At 31.5% G+C, this 13,636-nt stretch overlaps 1 protein-coding gene across 7 annotated transcripts in view; it reads right to left on the minus strand.

The window, feature by feature from the left end:
* The window catches only part of LOC130900810 (TOX high mobility group box family member 4-like), a 203,795-nt gene that overhangs the window by 14,180 nt on the left and 175,979 nt on the right, over positions 1–13,636 (minus strand). For 5 of the 7 annotated variants that reach the window (XM_057811697.1, XM_057811691.1, XM_057811690.1 and 2 more), the window contains 3 exons: positions 10,115–10,225; positions 7,504–7,983; positions 4,222–4,337 (listed from right to left, as the gene is read on the minus strand). In XM_057811697.1, coding sequence (XP_057667680.1) covers positions 4,222–4,337; positions 7,504–7,983; positions 10,115–10,225 — 707 coding nt within the window. The remainder of the gene's footprint in view (positions 1–4,221; positions 4,338–7,503; positions 7,984–10,114; positions 10,226–13,636) is intronic. The other 2 variants (XM_057811693.1, XM_057811692.1) reach the window with 1 other exon arrangement.

Raw genomic sequence — 13,636 nt, forward strand, 5'->3', positions numbered from 1 at the left:
CGCGACTAAATACACTTTAAACAAATTTCTCTTTCATATTATCATATATATCATATTATAAGAGAGTTGTAATGATAGGAGTTGACAATTTTGTGAATATAAAATAGTCGAAAACTTTGTGGTATGAAATTTAAATTTTCTGTCTGTTAATATATTTGAGAAATACGTTATCAGTTTGTTTCCGACGTTCGTTCGGCGTCAATTCTCACTTCTAACCCGACGATTATTGATTTTTGCGATGTGCTATTAAATCCTATTAAAATGTTGAAATGCCATTTTCCCCAACTGCACTTCGGCTAGGGGTGCGACGACGCCGCTTCAGGGTGGGGTGAAGACAGAGACGAATTCATTTAAACCGTTCACTCACAAATACGTTAAAATAAATAAATATGAAGTATTTGATGACGTTATTAAGTATAAAAGAGAAAATTGTTATTTTTTATATAACCAATTTTTTTTCTGAAATATTCATTGATGGTGTATAAGAATCTTCGTGCACGCGTCAGTGACACAAAGTTTAAACTTGCTGCTTCGATCCATTTTATTATAATGGAGGTCGAATGACCACTAAGACGAGTTGTTTTGAAAAATATTTCAAATTGAGACTGTGATTTGTGTCCATGATCTTCAACAATTAAAAATTTGATTGCTTCGCTCTGGACGAGAATCAAATACAACCGTGAACTCGCCATACTATTCTGACTTACTATGACAATTGCGTCAAAAAAAAAATAGAAAAAAAACATGGCAAAATCAGTGGAGGTATGCGCTTGCTTCATGAAAATGCTCCAGTTCATAATACGTCTCTTTTCACAACTACTGTACGCGAATGTGGCTTCACAGAAATTGATTACCCACCAAATAGCCCTTATCTGATACCGTCCTACCTTTTTTTTACCAAAGTTGGAAACCGACTTAAGGGATGGAAAAATTTAACAGTGACGATGAAATTAAACATTCATACATTTTGACTCTAAATATGCATCTTATTTTTATAGTGGCATAAAAGTTTTGGTCAGATGTTCTAAAAAGTGTGTGAAACAAAAATTAGAACAAAAAAACGAACAGATCTAGCCACCCAGATCATTATTTATGGGGCCGAATGAAAGATCTCGTTTACACCAATATTCCCACAACAAGAGATGAGATGATAATTGATGATAATTTATTTAATAATTTGTCAGTAATATTAGTTAGATGTTATCTAGCGGTAATAATAAGAATATTATAAGAATAGTTTAAGTTACCGCAGGTAGGCCAATGTAAGAACTTTCCATCCAAAATAAATTCTGAATTTCCGGTTGGAAAAACCAGTCTATTTGAAGTTTGAAGACAAATCCCCGCCGTTTACATTCTTAAGATATGTCGGGACAGCTATTTTAATGTTAATTTAGATCAATTTCAAAAGATCTGCTTAAACTTTAATACTCCTATTTAAATTTGTAAAGAGAAATCACAATATCTAAAATATATGAAACAACGCCCTCTATAGGTCATGTTGTTAATTAAATTGCTTACAAGTTATATATTTTGTATCGGCGGACAGCAGCTAAAATCAAGTTTACAAAAATTGGCTAAGCGAACCGCATTTTTGGGTATTTTTATAACAAGGTTCTCACTCACCCCCAAGTCTTATTCGAAGAGAGAGATTTGTGGAATGAAAAATTTTTTGTAGAATTCGATTATCGTATACAAATTGCCACTTAGTTGGGTGAATTAAAAAAAAGTTGCTTTTTAATTTGATATTTTCAAATACGCCATCTAGTGGAGGATCTAAAATTTTGAAAATAATTTCCACATGTTTCTAGGGACCACTTTTGTTATAATCTGTAATCTAATCCGTTCCTGACATATGGGTTCCTATTTGACCCCCAATACATTTTTTGGAAAATTCTCGAAATTTTGGAGTCGTTATGAGAATTTTAGCAATTGTTCAAAAAAATTAAGAATCTTTACACCTTGAAACATTCAAATACACAGAAATTCATTCACAAACTTCTTTTGATAAGAAAATTTGCATGTACAAAACGAAATAATCATCAGTCAATATCATAATTATTTGTTTTTATATGAAAATCGAAAATGTAATGCTAAAAACACATTACAAAATATTTTAAATACAAATAAATCGACTTTTCGGAAATTATAACCCGTGTTCAGGTAGATTGCGGATCCTAACACAGAAAGAGATTTAGATCAGTTTCCAAACGTCGTTTTCAATTTTCGGTGGAAATTTCAAATTTAAAACATGATCTACAAGAAATTTTGATTTTTGTCACTTTTTTGTATGTTAATTCTAATAAATCTAATAATCCGCACAAGGATTTTGTACTAAAGTTTAATACCAATTAGCTATTTTTATGTTAAAAGAACGAAAAGTATAAAAACCGCAAACCTCAATAATAATCTATCAATCATGCTGTTCATGAGAATTAACAGTAGACAGCAATTTAATGGGGAATAAATAATTTTCAAAGTTCAAAAATCAAAATGAAACAACCCGTCAATTGATCGCATTTATCCACCAATCTACTAGTGTAAAAAGGATCACAATATATGGTCACGACTCGATTCCAAACAACAATGACCGTGATCTGGGTTAGTATCCGAAAATTCAGTCATGATTGGGTTAAGCCGATCATAGTTTCCGGAAAGACCTTGTATCTCTTGAAGTTTTATAATTATAAAAGAGATTACAATGACAATAAATATTTTGAATTTAAGTTATTTATAAACTATCTTTTTCGACTTATTTAAATAATTTGGAATTATTTATTTTGAACTAAGATATACACAAACTTTCTATATCACCCTTATGCACCGTATAAATTAAAAGTTAATTTGATCGTAACCCAATATATTCAGTAATTTCCCAGCCTAAACTATATTATCGGGACCAAAATCTATCTTAAACGAAACCATAAGAACAAATTTTATCATAGCCGTTATTTTTCATGAAGTCGAAGGTTAACAGTCTTTTGTGTTTACTACATTAACCTCCAACATCAGAAACCCTTTTTTACTGTTTTCTGGTTATTCTTGGTCAACAGCAATATAATAGACTAGCAAAACTATCAACACTAAAAGGGCAGGAAACTAAAAACACGTGGGTTTCGTATTTGAGATAAAAATGGTTCATATGAGGATAAATACAAGGTGGCGCAATAAGGACGCATGAAGTTCAAACCAGTATAATTTGCTTTATTTTGATTACATAAAAAATGGACTCACATGAATAAAATGTTTAGATTATCCAATTTATGACTTTGTTCATTGGAATATCAATATGCACTGTTTGTAGTGAACTGATCACGTTTAGAAGATGATAGTTCTTCCGCGTCCTTCCGCGTTTATACACATCAAAAGTCTTTCTTCGAATTTTTCCATTACTTTTGACAATGTCTCGTTGGAAATATCTGCGATTTCTTCGCGTATTGCAGCTTTCAGGTCTCCTTGCGTAGGGGGTTTGTTGCAATTAACTTTACTTTTTAAGTTGCCTCATAGAAAAAAATTAGACACCGAGAGATCTGAGAAGCGTGCAGGCCAGGGGATATTGCCGAAACGTGAAATTAAATGTCGTGGAAACATCCTTCGTGCAACTGTCATGGAATCATTAGCCACGTGGACTGTAGCTCCGTCTTGTTGGAGCTACAGTTTTGTATTGTTGACCCCTAAGGTTGCAAGTTGTGGCCAGTGGGGCAGCGAGGACTTTAAGATCCGACGCCCTAACTCGACGTCGACATTTTGTGGAGTTCGCGCCGTGCTAGGAAAACCAGACGATTTCTGCTTCATAACTGATCCAGTTGCGCGAAAAGAGGCAACCCAACGAAGTATTTATTGTGTTGTGATCAGGTATCGAACCATTTCGTGGAACATTGCACTCTGTGTGGAAAAATCGTTGAAAAGTAATAACAGATTCATTACTTTTCAAGAAATGTTCAACAGCGAAAACGCGATGCGCCACGGGTACCAAAACTGGACATCCTAACCTACAAAACTCCTGTCTCTTAAATCAAATTCAAGCGTTTTTTACGCCACCTATTATGAACTAATTTTATTGAAATGTTTCTTCTGGAATTATTTTCAATAGTTACTTCATTCGTAAGATGTTTGAAACTTATTTTTAAAATATAAATACATTATAAAAGATACCCAAAAATAGTTAGTCGTCAATAAAAATGTTAAATATCTTGTTAAAAGCTGAAAAACTTAGTTACTTACTTTTGTGGTTCATTGGGATCTCTCTTCTTCTTCTTCTTTTGTACTTTCGGTTTCTTTTGCGCCTTCGTTAAAGTCTGATCGGCCGGTTCAGGAGACGGCCTTTTCATCGCTGTTATCTATAAATATACAAAAAGAAAAATAAACAAAAATGTTTGGGAAAATAAGTGCCAGAAATTTTTGGTAAATACTGGATATTTTGTAGAAAAAAATGATCCTGTATAAGACAATTTAATATTTCTCAACTTATTCTCAATCAAATACATAGCAATTAATTAGGCCGATAATCCACAAACCATTTCAAGTCGTTTTCTATCCAATTAGAACTACCATTGTTTTATATAAATAAAACCGATCTTAAAGATCAACCATTACATTATTATAATGTAAAATAGGTACTTATCCTACTAAGCTCCAGTCATTAAAATAAAGTTTTTCTTGTTAATAAAACACTAGCCACTAAGCACCCGCGCACTATACTTTTTCACATGAATCACTAAACAGGAATTTGGTCGTCTTCAATCCTCAATAAACCATTTGTTAATTGTTGTAAACAAATCCAATTCAATATCACTAAAACTGTATTTCTTAACTGCCACCTTGGTCCACTAGAAATATTTCTCAGTCCATGAAAAATCCACATATTGGTAGTTAATCCAAAATAACATCTATCAACGACAGCTTCATTAGTTTACTAATTTCGAAAATTCCATTATCCATTTGCTTGTGAGCATATCAAACCTTATATGATATAAGTGTGATATAAACTGTTATTTATTGGCCTATCAAGTATTCAGTTATCTTATAGTTTTTTAAAACAAAGTTCGCTTATAGGAATCATAAATAAGAAGTAAAAACTGTTCTTTTTACAATTATTCAGTCATGAAAACATTGGATACGGTCATTATATTGAAGAATTGGAACAATTATTCGAACAGTTTAGAGCGAATTTCAAGAAAACTCGGTCTCAATATAATGATTTGGATCTAAGCGAATTGTAGAAAAAATTTGCTCTTCTGCACATTTATAGTTCTAAACACATACATATATATATATATATATATATATATATATATATATATATATATATATATATATATATATATATTATATATATATATATATTATAGCGTGAAAGGTATGTGTATTATCATCTGACATAGAAAATAATTTACAGCAGTTCTAGGTGAAGATATGAAAATCTTTATGTGGAAGCTTTGAGGACTTCATTGCCTTTTTCCTCTGCATATACGTATGAAACTAAATTTTTGGTTACAACTACCGTTAAAATGAAATATTGAGATCGTCTTTATTTTGTGCTTGCTCTATCTATCACTAGGTATAATACTATTATTGATACCACAGTCAGCAAGGATGACCATCATTAATCTTTCTGATTTTCAAAATATTAACAACCAAGTTTTAGTTTGATTTTAATTTAATATTTTATAATACTAGTTTTATATGTTACTGATGAAGCTCTAGTTTTCGTTTTCATGATTTATTTATATCAAAAAGTCAGTGGTAAGTAGAGTTCCACAAGTGTCCACATTTTTACTGCTCTTTGAATTCAACACGTTTAAGAACTAGTGCCCTAAACATCTCACAAATAATATTTAGGTATTTGGTACAAACTGTATATCAAACATGTTCAAATTGTTTTTTTTTCTTCTGTTTTTTGATAATTCTAACTTGAGGTTCATTGTCATTCCACATACAGCACTAATTCTGTTTATAGACCAATTTATTCTTCTCCTGTATAAATTGATTTCCATTACCTCTAACTTTTAATTATAAACTCTACTGAATAACATCTTTCTATATTTAGTAATTAATACAAGTATAATGTTCAATAATTGCAAGCAGGAGTCTATTCTTTGTCCTTTTTGCAATTTTTCGTATTTCCAATGCTTTTTTCACTTGACGAAAAATTATTAATGCTATTTATACCTATAGACACAATTCAACTATTCTATATTGAATCAAAAGTGTGAAGAAAAAAAGCAACATTAATGATCACTTACGATATTAAAACTAATAACCGTAACTATAAAATAAATTGAGAAAATATGAAGGATTCTCTAAAAGTTATCAGGATCACCGAAATATATATAAAAACCCCAAATAAACTTATAGTTTGATCCGCTACTGGATATATATATACTAATACTTACGTCACTGTCGCTACTCCCACTTGTGGACAATTCATCAACGAATTCTGGATCAGATTCATCGAGCATGTTTACAATTTATACACCTAACCTCACATTAATTAACTAAAAACGGTTATTGCTACCTTAAAACTGACAAAAGGCTTTATAAACCAGTAAATTTCACATAAATCAATTAGTAAGAATATTGTTTCAAGTATCAATATAGAGGAATTAATAGAAACTACCACACCACCTCGATAAAGCTTCGTTTTTGTTTGAAGAATTAAAATTTAAGTTAGAGAACATAAATTTTCTCTAACCGTTTACTTTACAACTATTTCACTACCGGTAAAATTAAACAAACAAATTTACACTCGATAAACCTATAATTCTTTTCCAAGTCTTTTGTATGATAAATATTTGTAATAAGAAGTATGCTCGTCTTAACAGTCGGTGAAATAATGCCTATACAATTAAACGAATGCTTAAATTACAATAACTGTTCAAAATAGTCGACCGCTTCAGTCGTTGCCACTATCACGAGACCATCTGCTGACTAGTTGTTTGAAGAACTGGAAATTGGGACGACTACACTGACGTCTGCGCATTAGCTGTGGGTATGGTTGAAGGTTGGACCAATATATTTAGCGTGATGGTTACCAGAGCCGCCGTAACGGGGACAAAATTTTCAATTTAACCAGTAATAGGAAAGGTTTCGGTAGAATATCATGATTTTTGTAAATCAAGGTATTTTAAATCATAAATTGGTAGCTTTAAAATCGGTTTTCGCACGAATTTTCTTCTGTTCCTCGAAATATTGTCAGGAAGACAAGAAAAAGCTTATAGTCCAGGATCCCTGAACTTTTTTTGCACTTGATAAATACACTGTTGATTTTTCGTAAACGGCTTTGTTTCTCCAATACTCTCCTTCCTGTGCGAAAATATCCGAATGAAGTGTGTTAGGTGTATAGATATAAAAATTGTTGAATTGGTTATTGGAAAAATATATTAAAGGGATCCTGGACTATTAATCCCCATGATAAAAAAAAACAAAATGCGATAATTAAACTGTAAAAGTATGTTAAATGTAAAAATTTAAAATATAAAAAACATTGTAATCTTTGAAACTCACTATTGCAGGATGTGGCGTGCTATCATCACTATCGTCGCTAGTTGTCGGTTCCTGTCCAGGAGCTGGTGGACTATTGCCTCTCCCTTGAGGATGCTGCGGTGACGTCCCATATTGCCCCATAGATTGAGGCGGTGGTTGACCGTGACTCATCATCATCTGTTGATGATGCTGTTGATGTTGCTGTTGTTGATGTTGCTGTTGTTGATGTTGCTGTTGTTGATGTTGTTGCTGTTGATGTTGCTGCTGCTGTTGTTGTTGATGGTGTTGTTGCTGCTGTTGTTGTATCATCAGCAACTGATTATTGTGTTGTTGTTGCTGTTGTGGCGATGGATAATTAGGTTGAGGACTGTGATACGAATTATTTACCATGCCGTGATCCGGGCCGGACAAATACAATGGTTGCTGAAAACCTCCCGTAGGATCATGCATACCCAATGCGTCCTGCTGTTGATTTATTTGCTGATTCATCTGTTGCATTCCCTGGAAAGAAAATAATTTATTCACTAAAGAAAAATGGGATACAGGAATCAACAAAAAATTATGCGATGGGATGCACTTCATGATAAATAAAATGTGATTCAAACGAAAATTTAAAAATAAGGGACTGTGTCTCTATATAATAATAATAGTAATAATAATACAGTGTGTTATGTTATGTTGTATTCACAAAAAATGTGGAATAAAAGTTTTTTTAATAAATCTAGTCAGCTGCAGAGTCTATGAAAAATATACAGGGTACATAGGTATATACCTTTCCTCCAAAATGACTAATTGAAATATCTTTTCAACCATTTCATAAACTATTAATTTGAAACCAAAAAGACAGTATGATTTCTATATACTTATAAGTCCCAAACCATTCTAGTTAAAATGAAAAGTCATTATTTACGTTTAACTGACATGAATTATTTTTCATTGTCTCAAAATCAAATAGCCAACACTGAAGTTAAGAAAAATCTGAAACTTTTTGAAATTAGTTTAATAAATCCCCTGTAAATTGACCGACCAAAGACTTGAACTAATGGTGAAAACTACTTCACAACGTGTACGATCTTGTAATACTTTTAAGAAGAATAAGTTTCATCTTTATAAAGTGAAGCTGCTACGAGACTTATCTGAAGATTATCATGATTGCGAAATGGAGTTTTTTGAAGTGACGATGCTAAAAGTAGATGCAGATCCTTATTTTATAAGTAAAAAACTCTATTCTGATAAAGCCATTGGTGATAAGCAAGATCGTTCTTGATCTTGCCGTCTTTGAAGAAAATGCATGACCAAGGCCAGCTTTAGGTCCATAAGACCGGAACCGAACAGTGCAAGATATACGCTAGCAGTTTTTAGTTTATTCGAAATGTTTGTCAAAAATTGATAAACGAAAGAAACATGTGGATTTTGGGATTGGCCTGGATTTTTCACAAAAAAACAAGAATGTGGGATCTTCGAACATGGAAAATGTTGTATTCATCAGTAAGTTCAATTCTATTTTTATAATGAATTAATAACAAATTTTTATTTTATAATAATGGATTTCAAGACGAATTTATCTATTTTCAATTTGGTAATAATAAAACCAATAATTTTGTGCCAACAGTCATTCTTATTTTGTTTTACCCCCCTACGCTCTTTAATTTATTTGTTGTTTTTAGCTTGCAAGAATCTTAATGTAAAACCAATACTAATACTACTCCACGCAAGATCAACACCAAGATCAAACTAACATGGTCTTGGTCTTGCACTTACTCATCACTAGAAGCCACTAATTTTTTGTATACTTTGAAAACCGATTAGCGGCTTAGCTTGGACCAACGCTGGGAAACCCGACCTTGACAAACCAATAATGGCCCAAGCCTGGTTGAAGTCTGGGTAAACTAGCCCCGGCTATTCTATAGCAGCCAAGCCTGGCCGAACTCTATGTAACCTTACTTTGGCCATCCCATATTCACCCAAGCTTGGCTGAACTCTAGGTAGCCCGACCTCGGCCATCCTATAGTCAGCCAGGCTTGGTAGAACTCTGAAGAACTATATAAAGTTTTGTTCTAATATTTATAATAGATATCTTAACATTAAAAGTAATAATTTTTTATGAATAAAATTCTTTTATACATAAAAGACAATAAAAAATAGTATCACTTCTTTATATGTTTAATTATTTAACTAATATTTTTATGTACCACCAAGTCTGGGCCAGTAATGGCTTCCAAGCTAGGGCCAGAGTTTTATATACTTGGCCCAAGTCTATACTGTGCCCATCGTAAAATCCTATAAGGGTTGCGATAGAATTTTGCCGCTGATATTTTTTGTGATTAGTTATTACAGTTTTGAGAAAGTTCTATTGTTAAAATGCTTAAATCTAAATAATGGAGTTTAAAGGAAAAAATTTCGTATCAAAGCTGTAATAGAATGAAATTGAAACTACTTTATGTGTATAACTAAATTTCGTACAGATATTCGATAGAAACAATGAATAGTATCATGGAAATAATTTTCGACGACCAAAATTGCAGACTTAAAAACATAACCTATATAAAGAGTACTAGAGGAATATCCCGAATTTAAGAACTAATGGAAGGGTCAAATGAAAATCTGTAGGATTTAGAGAGAAGAACTTTACCTGCATTGGGGGCTGGTAATGTTGATCCGAGTGCGACTGCTGTTGCTGCTGCTGCGGATTGATGGCCGGTATATCGAATTCCTCATCACCGAAACTGGGAGTATGAAAAGTCTGTAACAATGGTAAAAAAGTAAAAGAGATAATTAAAAAGTTACTTTCAACACAATTTTAGAAAATAGAAAAGAAGTTTCAGAACTAAATAAAAGTTTTTCGAGACTAGATTGTTTCCGCAATTCATTTCAGATTTAGAGAAACAAAGTTAACAAATTAAAACTTTTTAAGTATGAGATTTTCATTCGTTTTAAACTTCGAATATTGTCGTTTCTATAGTTTTCAGTAGAAGCAAATATTTTGGCTACAAATAACATTTTGATTTGTAATTCTTGCAAGAAGTTTAATTCTAAAATTGAAGGGATTTTATATGACAAAAAAAATATGGAATTTTTACGAAATATTAACGATTCTCTCGATAATGAAGAAGAAACACTCCACGATACATGGCAGTACAGACGAGATAATACCAATAATAAAAGAAGTAGAAGAAAGAATGTAATCATACTAGTAAATTAAGGATATCAACTCTGTAGTCCACTCGTTCAAAACCTGTAATTTCTATAAATGTTAATCAAACATTAGACGATTTCAAAATTTTCAATTATGTGTTAGATATTTTTACTTAATTTAATTGATTGAAATACAAATATTTTCAATGAGTTCAATAAATAGAATCCAATTAACAAACTTGATAATATAAACATTTAGAGTATAACACATATATTTTAGCATCGTTGAAATCTCGATCACGTATTTGAAAATAATTGCTGTTTAATTAAATTGCAAATAGCAATAATTATATGTATCAATAACATGTTAATGGAAACGTTTTTGTACCTAATTAATGAATTTATTGACCAATTGCAGCAATTTCAAATTAATTACATCTATTATTCATTAATCTTTAGCTTTTTGAATAAATTATATTGAACTATTGGTGAATTAATGTCCCGCTTATTTTCGGAATGGAATTAAAGTATAATTTAAATCCAGATCAAGTTTAACAATGATGATGACGAAATTAAGATCATTATTTAACCTTAATTAGTTTATCAGCATAAAAATGCCAGCATACTCCAAACTGAAAATAAATATACAGAGTGAGTTACTTATATTTACTCGGTGTCTAGCGGGGAAACTGTGACAATTCTCAACATTTCGTTCTCATTGTCATATGGACAATAACATGATGTCTCAAAAGTAGTTGAACAAATCAAACATATGTTTTACAACTGGAACGCCCTATATTTGATCACATTTTCAATTTCTACATGGAAATTTAGGTCAACTATGAATAAGGTATCATATACTTAAGTTTTGCCGTTTTTGATATATCATTTCGTGCAAATGAAGAATTGTCGTAGAATTTTAATCCTGATAAATCCAATTAATACAAACAAACGAAGTTCACAACAGTGGTTTAGGATATCTTGAACTATCATTTGCTGTTCAATTATTTCTTAATATAGTGTTCAAATATCGATGAACACTTTGGCCAACTTCAAACATCAATTACTTTCTAATTTCATAACACCCTGTATATTTGCGAAGCATTTAATATCATACTTAGTTTCCTATCAACGTGCATAAGGGTTCCTATACCTATCTCAAACCATTTTGAGGTTGTAAATACCAAAAAGTATGTCAATTATTGACATATCCGCTAAAATTAATAAACAGATAAATTGTTTATGATTTTTGTTATGTTGTGGTTTTTAATAATAATTTTGTTCAGTTTAGCTGGTTACTTTCAGTTTTTTGTTTTTATTCCAACGATAATACTTTGTAGTAAAATTTTGTAAAATAAAACAACATTCTCTAGAGCAGTGTTTTCCAGCCTTTTTTGTGCCATGCCTTTCTAAATATCTTATGCCTCTCGTATGTAACATACATACAAAATTTAATTGTATTGAAGAAACTTAAATTGAAATAGGTTTTAAGAAAAAATCAATTGGTAATTCTTATATTAGGTTCCAAGTTGGTTAGCTTCAGTCTCAAGTCTTCATGTTGTTTTATATCTTTTTTACCAGTAAATAATTTCCAGCGCTAATTCCACATTCAACTAAATATGAAGATGGAAATGGTTGAAGTTTTATTGTACAATTTATTGAGTTGGAGTATTTGATTTCTGTTTCCTAAGATAGTAATACGAACCCACATTTTATATTAAAGAAAGTTTCAACTGAAATAATTTTGCAATTCTATAAGTTCTTCTTGACTCTGCATATTTACATATCTGTAGGGTTGTCAACTTTTTTTTACAAGAAATAAATTATATTCAGGTCTATGAAGAGCTTCCACTTGTAGAAACTGTCCAAATAGAAGTATTACATATATGGAAGGCACACAGTCGCGTGTCTGTCAGTGAGTGACAGTCTTGAATATTTGACATTGACAGATTCGTTCAAAAACTCAGTGATTTGTTTGTGGTTGCGCTGCACTGAGCAGTAAGCGCCCTCTGACTAAATAAAAACAAATTTTTGTTAGCGTCTAACACATGTGTTTACATTTTGATGCTAAGAACAGTATTTTGTATACTTTAATTTTGTTCAACAGTAAAAAGTATAATTTAATGAAAAACAATATAATACTGATAAGTAACAGTATTAGTTAGCAACTCTACATATATGACAAATCCATTAACATTGTTTGCATGTTTATAAATCAATGTGTCTTAAATCAGAATATTTTTCTTTTAAATCAGCAGATGGAATATTCAAATGATTGACAATAAGTGAAGTGGTAAGAGTCATTTGACATGTTCGAAGCCAAGAAACTGCTGAATTCAATGAAGATAATAAAAACAAATATCTTCGCTTTTGCTTCGAATATAAATGAGAATTCACAACCGTTTTTACGAACACTAAGACACCAACTGTAAGCTATGAACTAAAGCGAAAAGTCTGTTGTTTGCTGCAAAGAAATTTAGTTGACAACGCCAAACCCTTAGTTGAAATTTTGATTTCGTTGAATCTGATTATACCTACCAATTATACTTGGCTCCGAAATCTAGCATTGCATTTAAATGATGCGATCCAATTTTCGACTTGCCCCCTTAAAAAGTTATTCGCCCCCTTATGGAGCGTGGGCCCTATGTTGGAAAACACTGACAAAATCGATATAAATATAATATATTTGAAGTACGACCCTATTACTTTTCACTGTACTATTTGTCATTAACTTGCTTACAGAAAGTTCAGGAGCTGTTCTATTCATTTTTTATTTGACATACAATTTTCCATAATAACTAGACTTGAATATTTCTCTATGAGATTTGTACAATGAAATAAATAAAATATGTACCTATTTTCATAGTTAAGCGATTCCTTATGTTTAATTCGATGTTTAAAAGAGAGATTTGATATTCACTCTCTCATATTTACGGTGCACTGTTTATAATGTGCATTTTCTACAAGAAATAATAATAAAGCACCTTCTGGAAGTGAAACATAACTTGCAAGTCGTGTT

This window comes from Diorhabda carinulata, chromosome X, assembly GCF_026250575.1.
Source record: "Diorhabda carinulata isolate Delta chromosome X, icDioCari1.1, whole genome shotgun sequence".
Taxonomy (NCBI): Eukaryota; Metazoa; Arthropoda; class Insecta; order Coleoptera; family Chrysomelidae; genus Diorhabda; species Diorhabda carinulata.